The sequence below is a fragment of the Copidosoma floridanum genome, unplaced genomic scaffold (assembly GCF_036245765.1).
Source record: "Copidosoma floridanum isolate Cflo_tuat_1 unplaced genomic scaffold, Cflo_Japanese_pri ptg000027l, whole genome shotgun sequence".
Lineage (NCBI taxonomy): Eukaryota > Metazoa > Arthropoda > Insecta > Hymenoptera > Encyrtidae > Copidosoma > Copidosoma floridanum.
Genome location: NW_028321904.1, coordinates 8074087 through 8087238, shown reverse-complemented (window position 1 = coordinate 8087238; position 13152 = coordinate 8074087). Strand labels below are relative to the sequence as shown.

The window sequence follows — 13152 nt, the reverse complement described above, 5'->3', positions numbered from 1 at the left end:
ATTTCTCCTATTCAACCCTTGCCAACAATAGCACTTATTATATTTGAAATGTGAAAATTTTTCAACTATTTAAGTTTTCAAGCCATTTCGTACCATATCACACAAATACATATATTTTTGTTATCTTCTATCTGGAAAATTTTTACTTGACCCAATTGATTTTAGAGTCTCTTGAGTCTAATTTCACTTTCAAATTCTCGCACCTGTTCAGTGCCATCACTCGATTTATAATAATTTTTTTAAAAATGTTTTGTATGAATCATGTAATATTATTTACTAATAAGTAAGAAACGATTTTTTCGGTTATCCTCAGAAAAAAATTTTTGTTCATCGTCCCAGATTTAGACACGGGACCTTCGCGTGTCAATCAGATCATTAGTTTACTATACCCCACAGTGCCACTCTCTTTTCATTGCGTAAATACAGTACATAATTCTAACTACCTTTTCATATATGTACAGTTGACAAAAAGAAAAAGGAAGAGAGAGATCGTAGGCACCTCACTACATGCATGTATATAATACACTATACTACATATACTACTCGATGTTGAGAGAGCCTGTGGTAGTGGGAGGACAAACAGGAACGAAGGAGGCCAGAAAAAGTGTGACGCTTTTCCGTACTGTCATCTAGCAAGGGCCCTACATAAGAAGCTTCGTTTCAATAAAAATGATTAAAAATACGATGATAGGAAACCACGTTAACTTTTTGATTTATACAATTATGTACTTACATTTTTTAGCTGAAAAAATTTTCATTTCATAAATACTGCTCTCAGTGCCAGTTCTTATTTTGCTATATTTACAATAATTTTTTTTTTAAAGATTATTTGCTTTTCAATATATTTATTAATTGTGAACTCTCGAAAAAGCCTTAAGTTAAAGTTATAGTATAATTTAGCGAATTATCCAATTTAGGCTAACTGGTAACAAAAAAGCAAATTTTATTCATGTGCTACATGTACAATGGAATTGAGAGTCTACGTAATTGTTATATAACTTATTTGCATGATTTGTAGTTTTATTAGTTTGCTTAGTGATATGACAGTAGCCTACAACTATTGTGTTTGTACAGCACGTAAAATAAACGCTTTTTTTAAAAGTACGTACAAGTTGTAAATCATGTGTCTATGCATAAAATATAGACATGAAAAATTATATACAGTAACTATATCAACAATTGTTACATTAAGTAACAAGGTACTCTTATTACGAAAGAGTATGAAAAAAATAGATGATTTAAAATATCTAAATAACAAACCATGTTATTATGTAAATCATAGATTTGCCTACTTTAATTTGTTTGCATACAATTTTTCATTCTGTAATATTATTGCCAGGGACAGTTTTTATTTTTCTATATTTAGAATAACTTTTTTCCCAATACTGTTTACATTGCAGACGGTTTTGAAAACTTTTTTCGACAAAGTTCTCCATTTATTTCCGAGTATAGACTGGTCTTGTTGTAAAGACCGTGTAATATGTATCTGATTACTAGTTTTTTTTTTTAATTTTTATCATTAGAAGGTATCCTGGCAGATGTATTGGCTTCAATATTTTGTTTTTTACTCGGATAACAACAATAATAGATTTGTATGTAGCAATCGTCTTTCATTAAAATGTATTGTTTATGTAAATTAAACGATTTCATTGCAAAATTTTTTTGTTGTTACTCACACAACCCATTGTTATTTCGCATAATATAAGCTAACAGTAATGTTTGATATGTAATTTGATGTTAAATTGTTTAGGAATTGAAAAATATTCTTTTAACTTGTTTGGTTTTCAAATGCACGTCACAGTAAATAAATCTGACTTACAGTATTTTCTCACTGTAACAATTTTATTGCAATGGTGTTTGTTACTTGAAGCGTGGTTAACTAACATGTATTTATGAAGTATAAGAAGATTTTTTAATTTTTCGAGTAGAGAGTCATTATTTCAGCTTTTCAAAAAAACTGAATATTAAGATTACCAGCAGATTGATGTTATGCTTTTTAGCATATCAACATGAGTAGGTATGTAAATAGATATCTTCACTCATTATGTAAAACTAAACTTAATGGGCATATTTTATAATGTAAAAAACAACACTATGATTCTAAATTTTGTCACCCAATCATTGTCGACCAATGAATTGTTTTAAATTACATTAGGATAGTCCATCATCCATAGGCCTATTTACAATGGACCATCTGTTCGTGCATTCAAAATGCGCATAACACTCCAATGTAGAAAAGGCTTATTATAACGTTCTGCTGAGATATGGCAACAGTGTCGGTCAGCTTGCGATCGTCATACGTTTGCTATACACACACTCGCATACTGGCTATACTTATGTGGCTGCTCTGTTGCCAAACATTTGATACATTTACGTACGCAGCAGACAAGTTACATGATAATTGTTAAATGATTCACTACCTTGTATTGATACAGGTGACCCAACAGTTTTTAAATTGTAAAAAATAGTACAAATTGTAAATTTTTTACTTGTATATTTCTCATAATTTTCTGATTTACTTTAATAGCTCTTTTTGCCTGTATTTGAATAGTCTCATTGTAACCCGTGTTAAAATTTTAAACTTCTAACTTTATTATCTCGAAAACCAATGTGGTAGGAATATTTTTTTATAATTTATTCCAAAAAAAAAGAATTTAATGTATAGCATACATTTTTTTCGAGGAAACTGAAGTTAAAAAGTGGTGAGTAATAGACTACTTTAAAAGTATCTTGATAGACATTCAAACATTTCCACTGTTAAATCTTAAATGTTATTTGTACTGTGTAATATTTTCACCAACTTTCGTTTGAATGACTGTCACTTATTAATCAATTTATTTTGGTGGATTACATGAGAACTTATTTAATCAATGTACCACCTACCCTACTGTCAAATCTCGAAGCATATCCATACTATGCGATGATTTCGACCCGATAAATGTATCATTGGGTTAAGAAGGGGGGTAAAGTTCTAAGGGAGGCCGAGGGAGAGAGGCTACGTTATTGTAAGATGTTTTTTATTGGTTGAACTCACTGGAGAAATATTGAGATTTCTTCCCTATAGAAAAAGCGGGGCTAATAAAATAATTTAACATTTTCAGTGTTGTATAATATATAATGATGAAATATCTTTATAATATAAAATAGACGTATAAATTTATACATACATATACGTATAACTTGTTTTTATTTTAGTTAAAATTAGGACAGGTTTCAATAAATATGTAAGTACGTGTAAATAAGTAATTAAGTGAGCAAGTGGTTATTCACAAAATAAGGTGTATATGAGTAAGTAACGTGCAAAATAAAAATATTGTAAATTTATATATAAGTTAATATTAACGGAAATGAAATATAATTTTCTAATGCTGGAGTAGATTAACTTCTGAGACGAAGCAATAAAATAGGTAAGTCTGATGATTTAGCTACAAAAAACAGTAAATTCTTACAAATTTCCAGAATGAAAGGATTAAATTGATGTAGGGCACTTAAAATTTTAAATATAAGTTACAAATTAAAATAATAATGGATATGTGAACGCTAGATAAACAAGAAATTTACGGTGTACGTATTCCAGTTTTTTTAATAGGAATAAGTCATCTGGAGATCATGCGAGAGATATATAGGTCAATGCGGGAAGTACTAACAAGTTGTAAAAACGGATAACGGCAAAACTGTTTTTGAAAAGCTCAGTAGACCTTATTATATAGCCTTGAATCTTTGAGGATCTATGTATTTTAGACGTGCAGGTCAAACGATAGGGAATATTTAAATCTAACACTAAGATCTATGGCATTTGTAACGTAAAGTAATTGTTTGCTAGAAATAATATGATTATACAACGAATCAGAATTGTCTGCCACTATTAAAGGAACAAACTAGCATTTATTAATGTTGAGAGACAACTCATCCTCATAAGAGCAATAAGGAACAGTCTCCAAGTATCTTTGCAGAGCTCTGCAGTAAAGTGGTGATTTAAGATGTACTCAAAACAGAAAGCGACTGTGGGACATCACAGAGATAATATCATTCACAAATATCATAAGCAACATGAACCCGTTAAAAGACCTTTAAAAACCTTTAGATTTTGTGAGAAATGCTTTAAAAGTAACTCCGTTCACTCTTACAAATTGGTATCTTTTATTGAAATGAGACTTAAACCAGGATAATAACATACCACGAATATCATAGTCATAAAGTTTGAATTTGATACCAGATGATCAGGGAATGTAAGCAGACTAGTAAGAATGGATGTTTGGCACACAAGAGCATTTTATTCAGAGATCATTAATGGCATCAAAGTGTTAGCCAGTTGGCGTTCTATAATAGTATCAAAAAACTTAGCTATAAAAGATAGAGCTAAGGTAGGTTAAGGTAGGTCTATAGTTCGAGACATCCTGGTAGTTACTAGACTGGTAATAAGTGAAACAAAAGGTCCTTTTGATACAGATAAAAAAGTCCATTGCTTAAAGATTTATCAAAAATGATAGTAAGTGGTTGAATCGCAGATTGATGCTGTTTTTAATAAATGGAGTCAGGTCAACATGTCAGCTTGTAATCAAGTTCACGTACAGTTGTAACTTATATTGGTGAAATTGTCAAGGCAGAAAGTAGTTCTGGAAAGTCATAATTACAAGGAACACCAGGAATCCAGTCAGAGTTTAATTACTGACTAAAATTCATCGCAAACAGATCAGTGAACTGTTCCAAGTTTGAGCTAGTAGGGTCATGGAAGTACACGTCAACTGGTAGACCATGAAACTTAGTGAGGTTTTTGTATGAAAAAAAAAAAAAAAATGATTTAGGGCAAGGAAAAGAAAATTTTTTTCAACACTAGTTGTGTAATAGTTTTAACATTGTTTTGATGTGCGAATGCATAATGCATAATGCCCTCAGCCTTTTGAACTTAAAGAAGTCATATAGTCAACTCGTTAAATTCTAGATACTATGTATACGTTTTTTGGTAAAATTAAGTTCTTTTTGTTCTTGACTAAACCATCTAGAGAATAAGCTATGAAAACTATCTTTTATAGCCACAGAAATAATTACACGATATATTTTGGAATAAATATCACAAATATTAAAATTTATATCACCGTCACTCAAAACAGAGAAGATCAGCCATTGAGATTTAATTTTTCATTCAGCTTGTTAGGGTCTATACAGCAAGTTACTCTAACGCTTAACGCACATTAATAGCATAGGCTGGTACATGTATATTGTCAAGAACATGAAGCACACTGCTCTTTTCCATTAAATTTATATGATTATCAATATCGACTAAAATTTCAGTTGTAAACAATATATTTATGTGTACGTAAAAAGTCAAATGTGTGTTTATGATTAGCTGTGTATTGTACATGTATTTGTGATAAAATGTGTGTTCATGATTTCATGACCTGGCTCGGTACTGATCAATCACCTTGAAATTCTGATTACTATTAGGTCAAACCCTGTTGAGGATTTCTAGAATTAAGATGGTCTACAAAATCTCTCATACTTTTTTTTCTATCCCCTCTTTACTTTAGCAGTTTCTCTGATTAAAATGTTACTTTTTCCTTGTGTATCTTTTGAGCTCACAGTTGAAATTTTTTGCATTGGAAGCCTCTAGCTCTTTTTTTTCTGAGCATTCGTTCTCAGTTAATAAGTTGTTATTAATAATCCCACTTTCAGATATCGACAGAAAGTTAGTCGATAAAAAACTGCTGTAAATCTTTTTTTTCTCTTTTATTATTGCTCTCAGGTTCTACATTACTTTTTAGTTGTTTTTTTATTATTTTTTGATATCTCCATGTTGTTTAGATAAATCTAGACGTAGCATTTTACAAATTTTATTTCATTTTTTACCTTTCTTGCTAATACAAATATACTTTTTTAGCTGATATTACGAGTACAGACTTTGTATCTACCTTTTCTCTAACTTCGTTGACTGACTTCTTTCCATTTTTTGAGGTAAACTTTTTCTTGTACTCTCGATACTTTTTGTTTTTTATTTCTTTCGTTTTCTTATTTCAACTGCTTTTACTACACTTCTTCCAAAAGTTGATGAACACGTCAGGTATAGTCTATGTATAAGGACATTGTAACGTATTTCTTTATCTCTAAGTCCATTACATACTTTTTCAGTGCTCTAAAATTTTAAAGCTGTTTTAACAGTTTACTTTTATTATTTTTCTCCTATTGTGAATGCATCTTAACTAAAGTGGACAAACACAAACCAATAAAACTGACTACTTTCTTTTGGATGAAAATGTACTCAGTATAATTTTAGTTGATTTCACGAAAAATTAACATACGTAAATATTGTAGTTTTTCATGTTTTATTTGTATGTACGAAAAAGTATTTCAGTAACACATCCTAGTTTTAGAATACCATGGATTTTATTCAAGAACTAGTGGCCCCCCGCCTAAGACTCTCTAAATGAAACACCGTAGTGTGTTGACATGTAATGTAAAACGTTTGCAGTTAAAAATTTTACATCTACTTCTGGCACTTCTCATCAGAACAAAAATTTTCTTATGAAAAACATATTTGTTCGGAATCCATACAGTTTATTTGGTCATACATGCCAAAAAATAATCGTTAGCCCTACAGGGACGTTAATTTGAAATTTCTCCCGTATAATCTACGAAGAGGGCTATTTTTGGAAGCTGTAAAGATTTATAACTCACAAAAAATATATAATTGAAAAAAATTTTTTTCTTTCATCTCACAACTTTATTACCACAGCAACAAAGTTCTGGAGCTTAATCTCTACTTTTTTCATCTCCACAAAAATACAAATACATATTCTACCTATTCAAAAATCTGGAAGATTCAAGAGATTATGATAAGGATTATAGTGAATAGCTAATCTCTTTCTTAATATATTATTTATTTATCGATTTTGATGCTGCTTAAATCTCGATAAATGTTCAGCGTCATTTTCTTGATGCCTAAAAATGTATTAGTTCGATGCATTTGAAATGTTCCTTCCAATTTTACTTATTGTGACTTTTGGCATAGTTAAGACTTTTGTGAGCACTGAAGGCTATTTTTTTCAAGTTTATTGTGTTGTAATATATTTGTTGACAAGGTAGTTCAACGTCCAATGACCCTGAAAAGGGCCGGTGAGTTTCTTAAGTAAACTCTTTCTTGACTTAAGTTTCCAGCAAACGCAATTGCCACAATACCTCAGGTTGATCTTCTCTGACCTGCTGTTGTAGCACGAGACTGATTGGAAGGAAACCTTTGTCTGAAGCGTTGGAGATCACTGTAGAGCTCTTTCCTAACATCTCCTGGTGTTGCACTGGAGACGTTTATGTCTAAAGCACCTTAAGTCGATTATTAAATTCCATAAATGACGGTTGATTCAATAGTCGATCTTCACTTTTATTCGTTACAAACGTTACAGCTGTTTTGGTATCACAGTACCTTTTTCAGAGGTGTGTACGACAAGACCAAGTAATATACTGCGTTTATATAATAACAATACACACAGGCGTACATATGTTTCGGTTTAACTACAACGGACAATACATAAAAATCGTACATAGTCAATACACATACATTATCTTAATTCTAAATTTAGTAAAGGTGAGGTATTAAGGTTTAGCATATCATTCAGTAATACGTTTGAATTGAATGGTATAGAGAGAAGTCGACAAATAATACTGTAATATGCAGACATTTTATGTGAGGAAGAAAAGATGGAAGTATTATGTATGGTACTGTCTGCGTGTGTCGGCTTTTGTAAAACACTATTCTCTATGGGACCGTTAATTCTATGTAATATTAAATCTAAAAAATTGATTTTATTGTTGTTTTTTCGTTCATTCATCGACTTCTCTCTGTACCATGAAGTTCTATTAATTAGAACAATAAGTTAAATATTATCAAACGATTAGCATACAACAACGGTTATAATCCCGAAGTTATCGATAAAATGGTTAAAAATATAAAATATAAAATGGCTATAAAAGAAGTATTCTCCTTATTTGTAAGAGAAAATAACAAATTTTTTGTTATCGCATATAATGGAAAAGTATCATAAAAAATAAATAATCATTTAAAAAAATGTAATATACAACATTACGTTTAAGTCTAATCAAAGTCTACAATCAGTCATTAAAAACATTTGAGACACAACAGAAGAAAGAAATAAGTCTAGTATTAACAAACTTAATTGCGGATCTTTTAATAGAAAGTACATAGAACAGAAGGGTAAAGCTTTGAATTATAGGATGAATGAACATAAAAATGCTTTCATAATAATATTAGATAGTTCTAGTTATGCTTCCTATATGAATGACTGTAATCATGTTTATAATGATTATTTTAAGATTTTGCATACATGTAAGAAGGGTAAGAAGTTATATTTTTTAGAAGCATTAGAAATTAATAAATCGAAAAATTCCAACGTATTGCTGAATGATATGCTAAACCTTAATGCCTCACCTATACTAAATTTAGAATTAAGATAATATGTGTGTATTGACTATGTACGATTTATATGTATTGCCCGTTGTTGTTAAACCGAAACATATATACTCCTGTGTGTATTGTTATTATATAAAAGTGGTATATTACTTAGTCTTGTCGTACATACCTCTGAAGAAGGTACTGTGATACCAAAACAGCTGTAACTTTTGTAACGAATAAAAGTGAAGATCGACTTTTGAATTAAAAGTCATTTTTTGAATTTAATAATTAACCTGACATAAATCTTCATCAAGTAACGACCAATACTATCAAACACCTAAAGCACCTTTTTTGCAGAATTCAGTGGTTTTGGTGATCTAAGGTGAGGGGATCGCTTTGTGATGCTTGCCCGTTGGAGACTGTCCCGTTAGCTTAAGTTCATTTTTCCTTCATAGCTGTTAGGTTCTTACAGTGCAGACCTTGGAGAGGATCAGTGATTCCTGGTTGAATGGTTAGAGTCGAGAGGGTACTATAAAGTCGTTGGTCACCGGAGTTCCCAGCCTTGCGACAATTAACTCCTTTCGTGACGTCTGCCAGTGAATGACTGACTTGGTTTAATATTGTATAGCTTTACATAGTCTTTTAGTTAACGAATCGTTTTTGGAAATGCTATGGTAACAATTTATTCGTTGGGAAGGTACTTTAACACGTTAGGTGGACCTAAAAAGAATCGATGAGATTGATGGTTAAATAGGGAACGTGAATACTTATAATGGCCCTGAAAAAGGCTGGTGGTAAAATTTCCAGTTATTTTTTATTATTACTCATGATGATGGAGAGTCAGCTGCGGGTAGCTTGACTCTTATCCTTAGAGTCTCTGTGTATGGAGACGGTGTTGGAGGGAGGTACACCGCTGACCAAAGAATATCTTGTCTTCTGGACATTCCCCAGATAACCAACTGCCTATTGTTAGTTGGGAAAATGAGCTTGGAGAGTAATTTTTGTGTAGGTATGCCGTTGAGACAACCACTAAGAAGGAGGCCTATGGGGCTGCTCGTACTCTTCCGGGCTGTCTTCCCTAGCTTGCATTTAAAGTAGAAAATTCTCTGACGATACCAGGCCAGAAGGTTGAACGGCCACAAAACTCTGAAGTGATGGAGCAGGTTGTGCTCTGGCTACACACGTCTCCTGGGATTCCTTTGGAGATGTTGACGTTCCGGATGCCTATTTGTTCGTGGCACTCGATTATCTTGGCGATCCAGGGGTAACAACGGATGTATTTTGCTTGCCCATGAAAGAAGAGTGTCGTCGGTAGCTGAGAGGCCCAGCTGCACGACTTTTAACTCTGTTCTTGGTGCATTGTCGATGAACGACTACGATATTTTACAACTCGATAGGGCATCTTATAACCACTCTTCACTATCTTTGATTGCAGGTGGCTTCAATTTTACCTCGATGAAACCATCTTAGAATTATCAAGAATCAGTATGCAATATTTCAGCAAAATTGGTTCAGTAGTTTAGCGGTTAGCGATTACAATGGTTTTAGTGACTTTGCTTTTTATATTAGTAAGATTGATAGACTATTTCCTACTGAATTTAAAACTATTCAGAGCATGTGTTAACATTGCGTAGACTTAATACAAAACTTTTCAAACCTAGTAAATATTACAATGGGGTTTTGATAAAAATGTACTGACAAGTATTTCTAAAATTAAAACGAAAAATAAAAGCTTTAAATATTGCTTGTACGTTTTTTCAAATGTTAACCTAAATTAAAATGCTGTCTGAAAACATATAACAAGAAAAATTGATCGTTAAAAACTATGTGTGACTTCCAAAGGATTTGTCTAGAGAAATTTTTTTGCCAAAATTGATGTCAAGGTATCATGCTCTAGAACGGCAAGCACGATTACCGTTCCTGGTATCATACTGGATTTTCAGGAACTGTTACTTGCTGAAGCTGGTCAAGCACAATTAATTTTTGAGATCTCCAAGTAAATATCTTTGTTGTGCACGCAAGTTAATACCTTTTTTTCAATACTTGAAAAAAACGAAAAAATACTTTCTCGAACATCACTGGAAAAAAAAATTTATTTATTTTTAAGAAATTTACATTTAACAATACATCGTCTGAAATCTTTAACATGCTTAACTTCCTGGAATAAACGCTCCGTATCTTTCAAATACTAAGATAAAGTTGTATGCTTTGCATAGATAAAAGAGTAGTAAATCAATAGCTTTAGTTATTTCAAATTACTTACCTTTTTATGACAGTGTCTTATAAAGAAAAGTATGAATATAAATCTTTTTATATCCAAATTTTTAAAGAAAATCATATAAAGAGTCTGTAGGAATTTCTTGCTTTGTATTGGTTTGGAGAGATTCTCATCTGTCAAGTTTTTTTAACAGGCTTTTATTCAGAACAAAAAAATGGTAACGATTTTTTAACTATCTGTTGCATATTCTTATGTTTAATTAAATTGGACGCTCTATAAATGCTTTTTTTTTTTTTTTTTTTTTTTTCATTTCTTATTATATATTTCAAACTTTTTTTTATTGATAGTGTAACCCTCTGGGGTATTTTTTTATTAATTATTAGTTATAAAAATAATTATTATGCTTTAAATTCAATTGTTTCACATAAATTTAATTTTTAAATGTCGCGCGCACCTTCAAATTTTTGCGTTTGATAGGTACGCCTACTACTTGCCTAACTAATATTTTCTGGTAAACATTGCAAGCAAGAAAATAGCTTATAGTATATGAGAAGGGCTGCGCGACTTCTCAAAATTATCCTTCCGATCACCTGGTCTTAAGCTGAAGCTAGGTTCGTGCTCTTTCGATGAGATCTACGTTACGGCAGTGGTTAGAGCACTAATTGATTTTAATAAAACACTAATGTTTACTACCACATAAAATTTAGTGTGTCAACTTTTTTTTTCACCCGCTTTTATCAACCATTATCGGCACTACTTGCTCTACGGCCTAACTACTGTTTAACAATTGAGAGAAAGAGACAAGAGAACAGGCTACGGGCTCTTCTCAACTGTCGTGAATCACCACCCAACTACTCACCAGTGGCACCAACTCCAGTGGTGAAAAGTGATTCCAGCAGAAGTGCACTAGCTCTTCATGCCTAGAGTCTGTAGCACGGGGTGCTTACTGCTGCTCGATCTTGACTGCTGATCGACACTCTTACAGACAACTCTAACTATCCTCAACTCTCTCTCTCTATTGAGAGCCGTCTACCCCCCAAAAGCCTGATTTTTACTATAGCTTATTAGAAAATAATAATATTTTCTATTTAATACATTAATATCGCTAAAATCAATACTTTCACCTTACAAACAAGTATGTATAATATTATTGCATGAAACACAAGATGAATTATTGAATGTTAAAAAATGCAGTTAACGTCAATAATATTAATTAGTATCTTAAGTATTTGGAACCAACTTAAAACTTTAATTTCTTACGAGCAAAAGCTTTATTACAAAGAAAAAAAATCAATTTAAAGTTCTAGTGCCTTTGTTCAAAGATTTTATCATAAATAATAAGTTTGAATTTTGATGTATGTGCACTAATTTTATTTATTATTTTTTTTCATATGTTGTGCTTGTAATGCTCCCATACCTTACTAACATAAGTGTTAGGAATGTTGTAAAAAGAACTTAGTTCGCCATTTTATGTTGTTACACTTAGAGTGAAAGCATGTTATTTACTGTACCTTGCCTAAGTGATCATGCCCTTGTATTTTTACATACTCACAGCAAGAGATTTATAGTAAAATGAATTATCTACCATTTAATGGTAACCACTATATTGAACCTATTAGGATATCAGAAAAATTATCTCTAAATAAGGAGATGTATACATAAAATTATTACATAAATTAACACCAGTTAGTTGTAAACCAATTTTTGCCAGGCAAATCAACAAACAAAAAAATTGTAGTAAGAAGCACACATGAACTTATTCTAGAATTTTCGTATTTTAGGAAGCATGTGCAGTTGGAATGGTTGCTGCACTACGTCCTCAAGATTCAGTGATAACCGCTTACAGAGCCCATGGATGGACGTATTTAATGGGAGTTCCACCCGTTGGTGTATTAACTGAACTAACAGGACGCCAAAGTGGAAATGCTCGAGGAAAAGGTGGTTCTATGCATATGTATGCTAAAAACTTTTTTGGTGGAAATGGTATCGTAGGTGCACAGGTCAGTAATAATATTAGAGTTTTTAAGTTTAAATGTGAGTAAAATAAGTTGGATTTGTATATACAAGAATAATTTCAAACGTTTTATTCATAGTTATTTCATTACTTTATTGATTGAGGAGATTTTTTAAAATACATAGTATAGTTCCTGTAAGAACCATAAAACGTGTAAAAAAGGATTAGTTAAAATAAATTTTATATAAAAGTTTTTATCTTCAACCGCACCTTTAATCTTGCACACGTTCCAAATAAGTAATTAAGATGAACATACTTGTATTTTATGGAACTTTTTACTCCTTTCGTTTTTTGTCAAAAACAAAAACAGTGTAAAAGTTAGTAAGTTTTAAGGTTTAAAGAGCTTGAAGTTTGCAGATGATTGAATTTTAAGGAAAAACATAAAATTTACCTTGTTTAAAGGCCATGAAATTTTCAATTATTGAACTTACTAAGAGTGAAAGTCATAAACGCTTTGAGCATAAAACATTTCGACTGTTTTTTTTTATTTTAACAAATATCTACTAACTAAGTGCATTT

The 13152-nt window shown here is 31.5% G+C and overlaps 1 protein-coding gene across 1 annotated transcript in view; it reads left to right on the top strand.

The window, feature by feature from the left end:
- Positions 1-13152, top strand: part of LOC111642868 (pyruvate dehydrogenase E1 component subunit alpha type II, mitochondrial-like) — a 357445-nt gene that overhangs the window by 193276 nt on the left and 151017 nt on the right. Inside the window, exon 3 of the mRNA XM_089595686.1 lies at positions 12401-12619. Coding sequence (XP_089451812.1) covers positions 12401-12619 — 219 coding nt within the window. The remainder of the gene's footprint in view (positions 1-12400; positions 12620-13152) is intronic.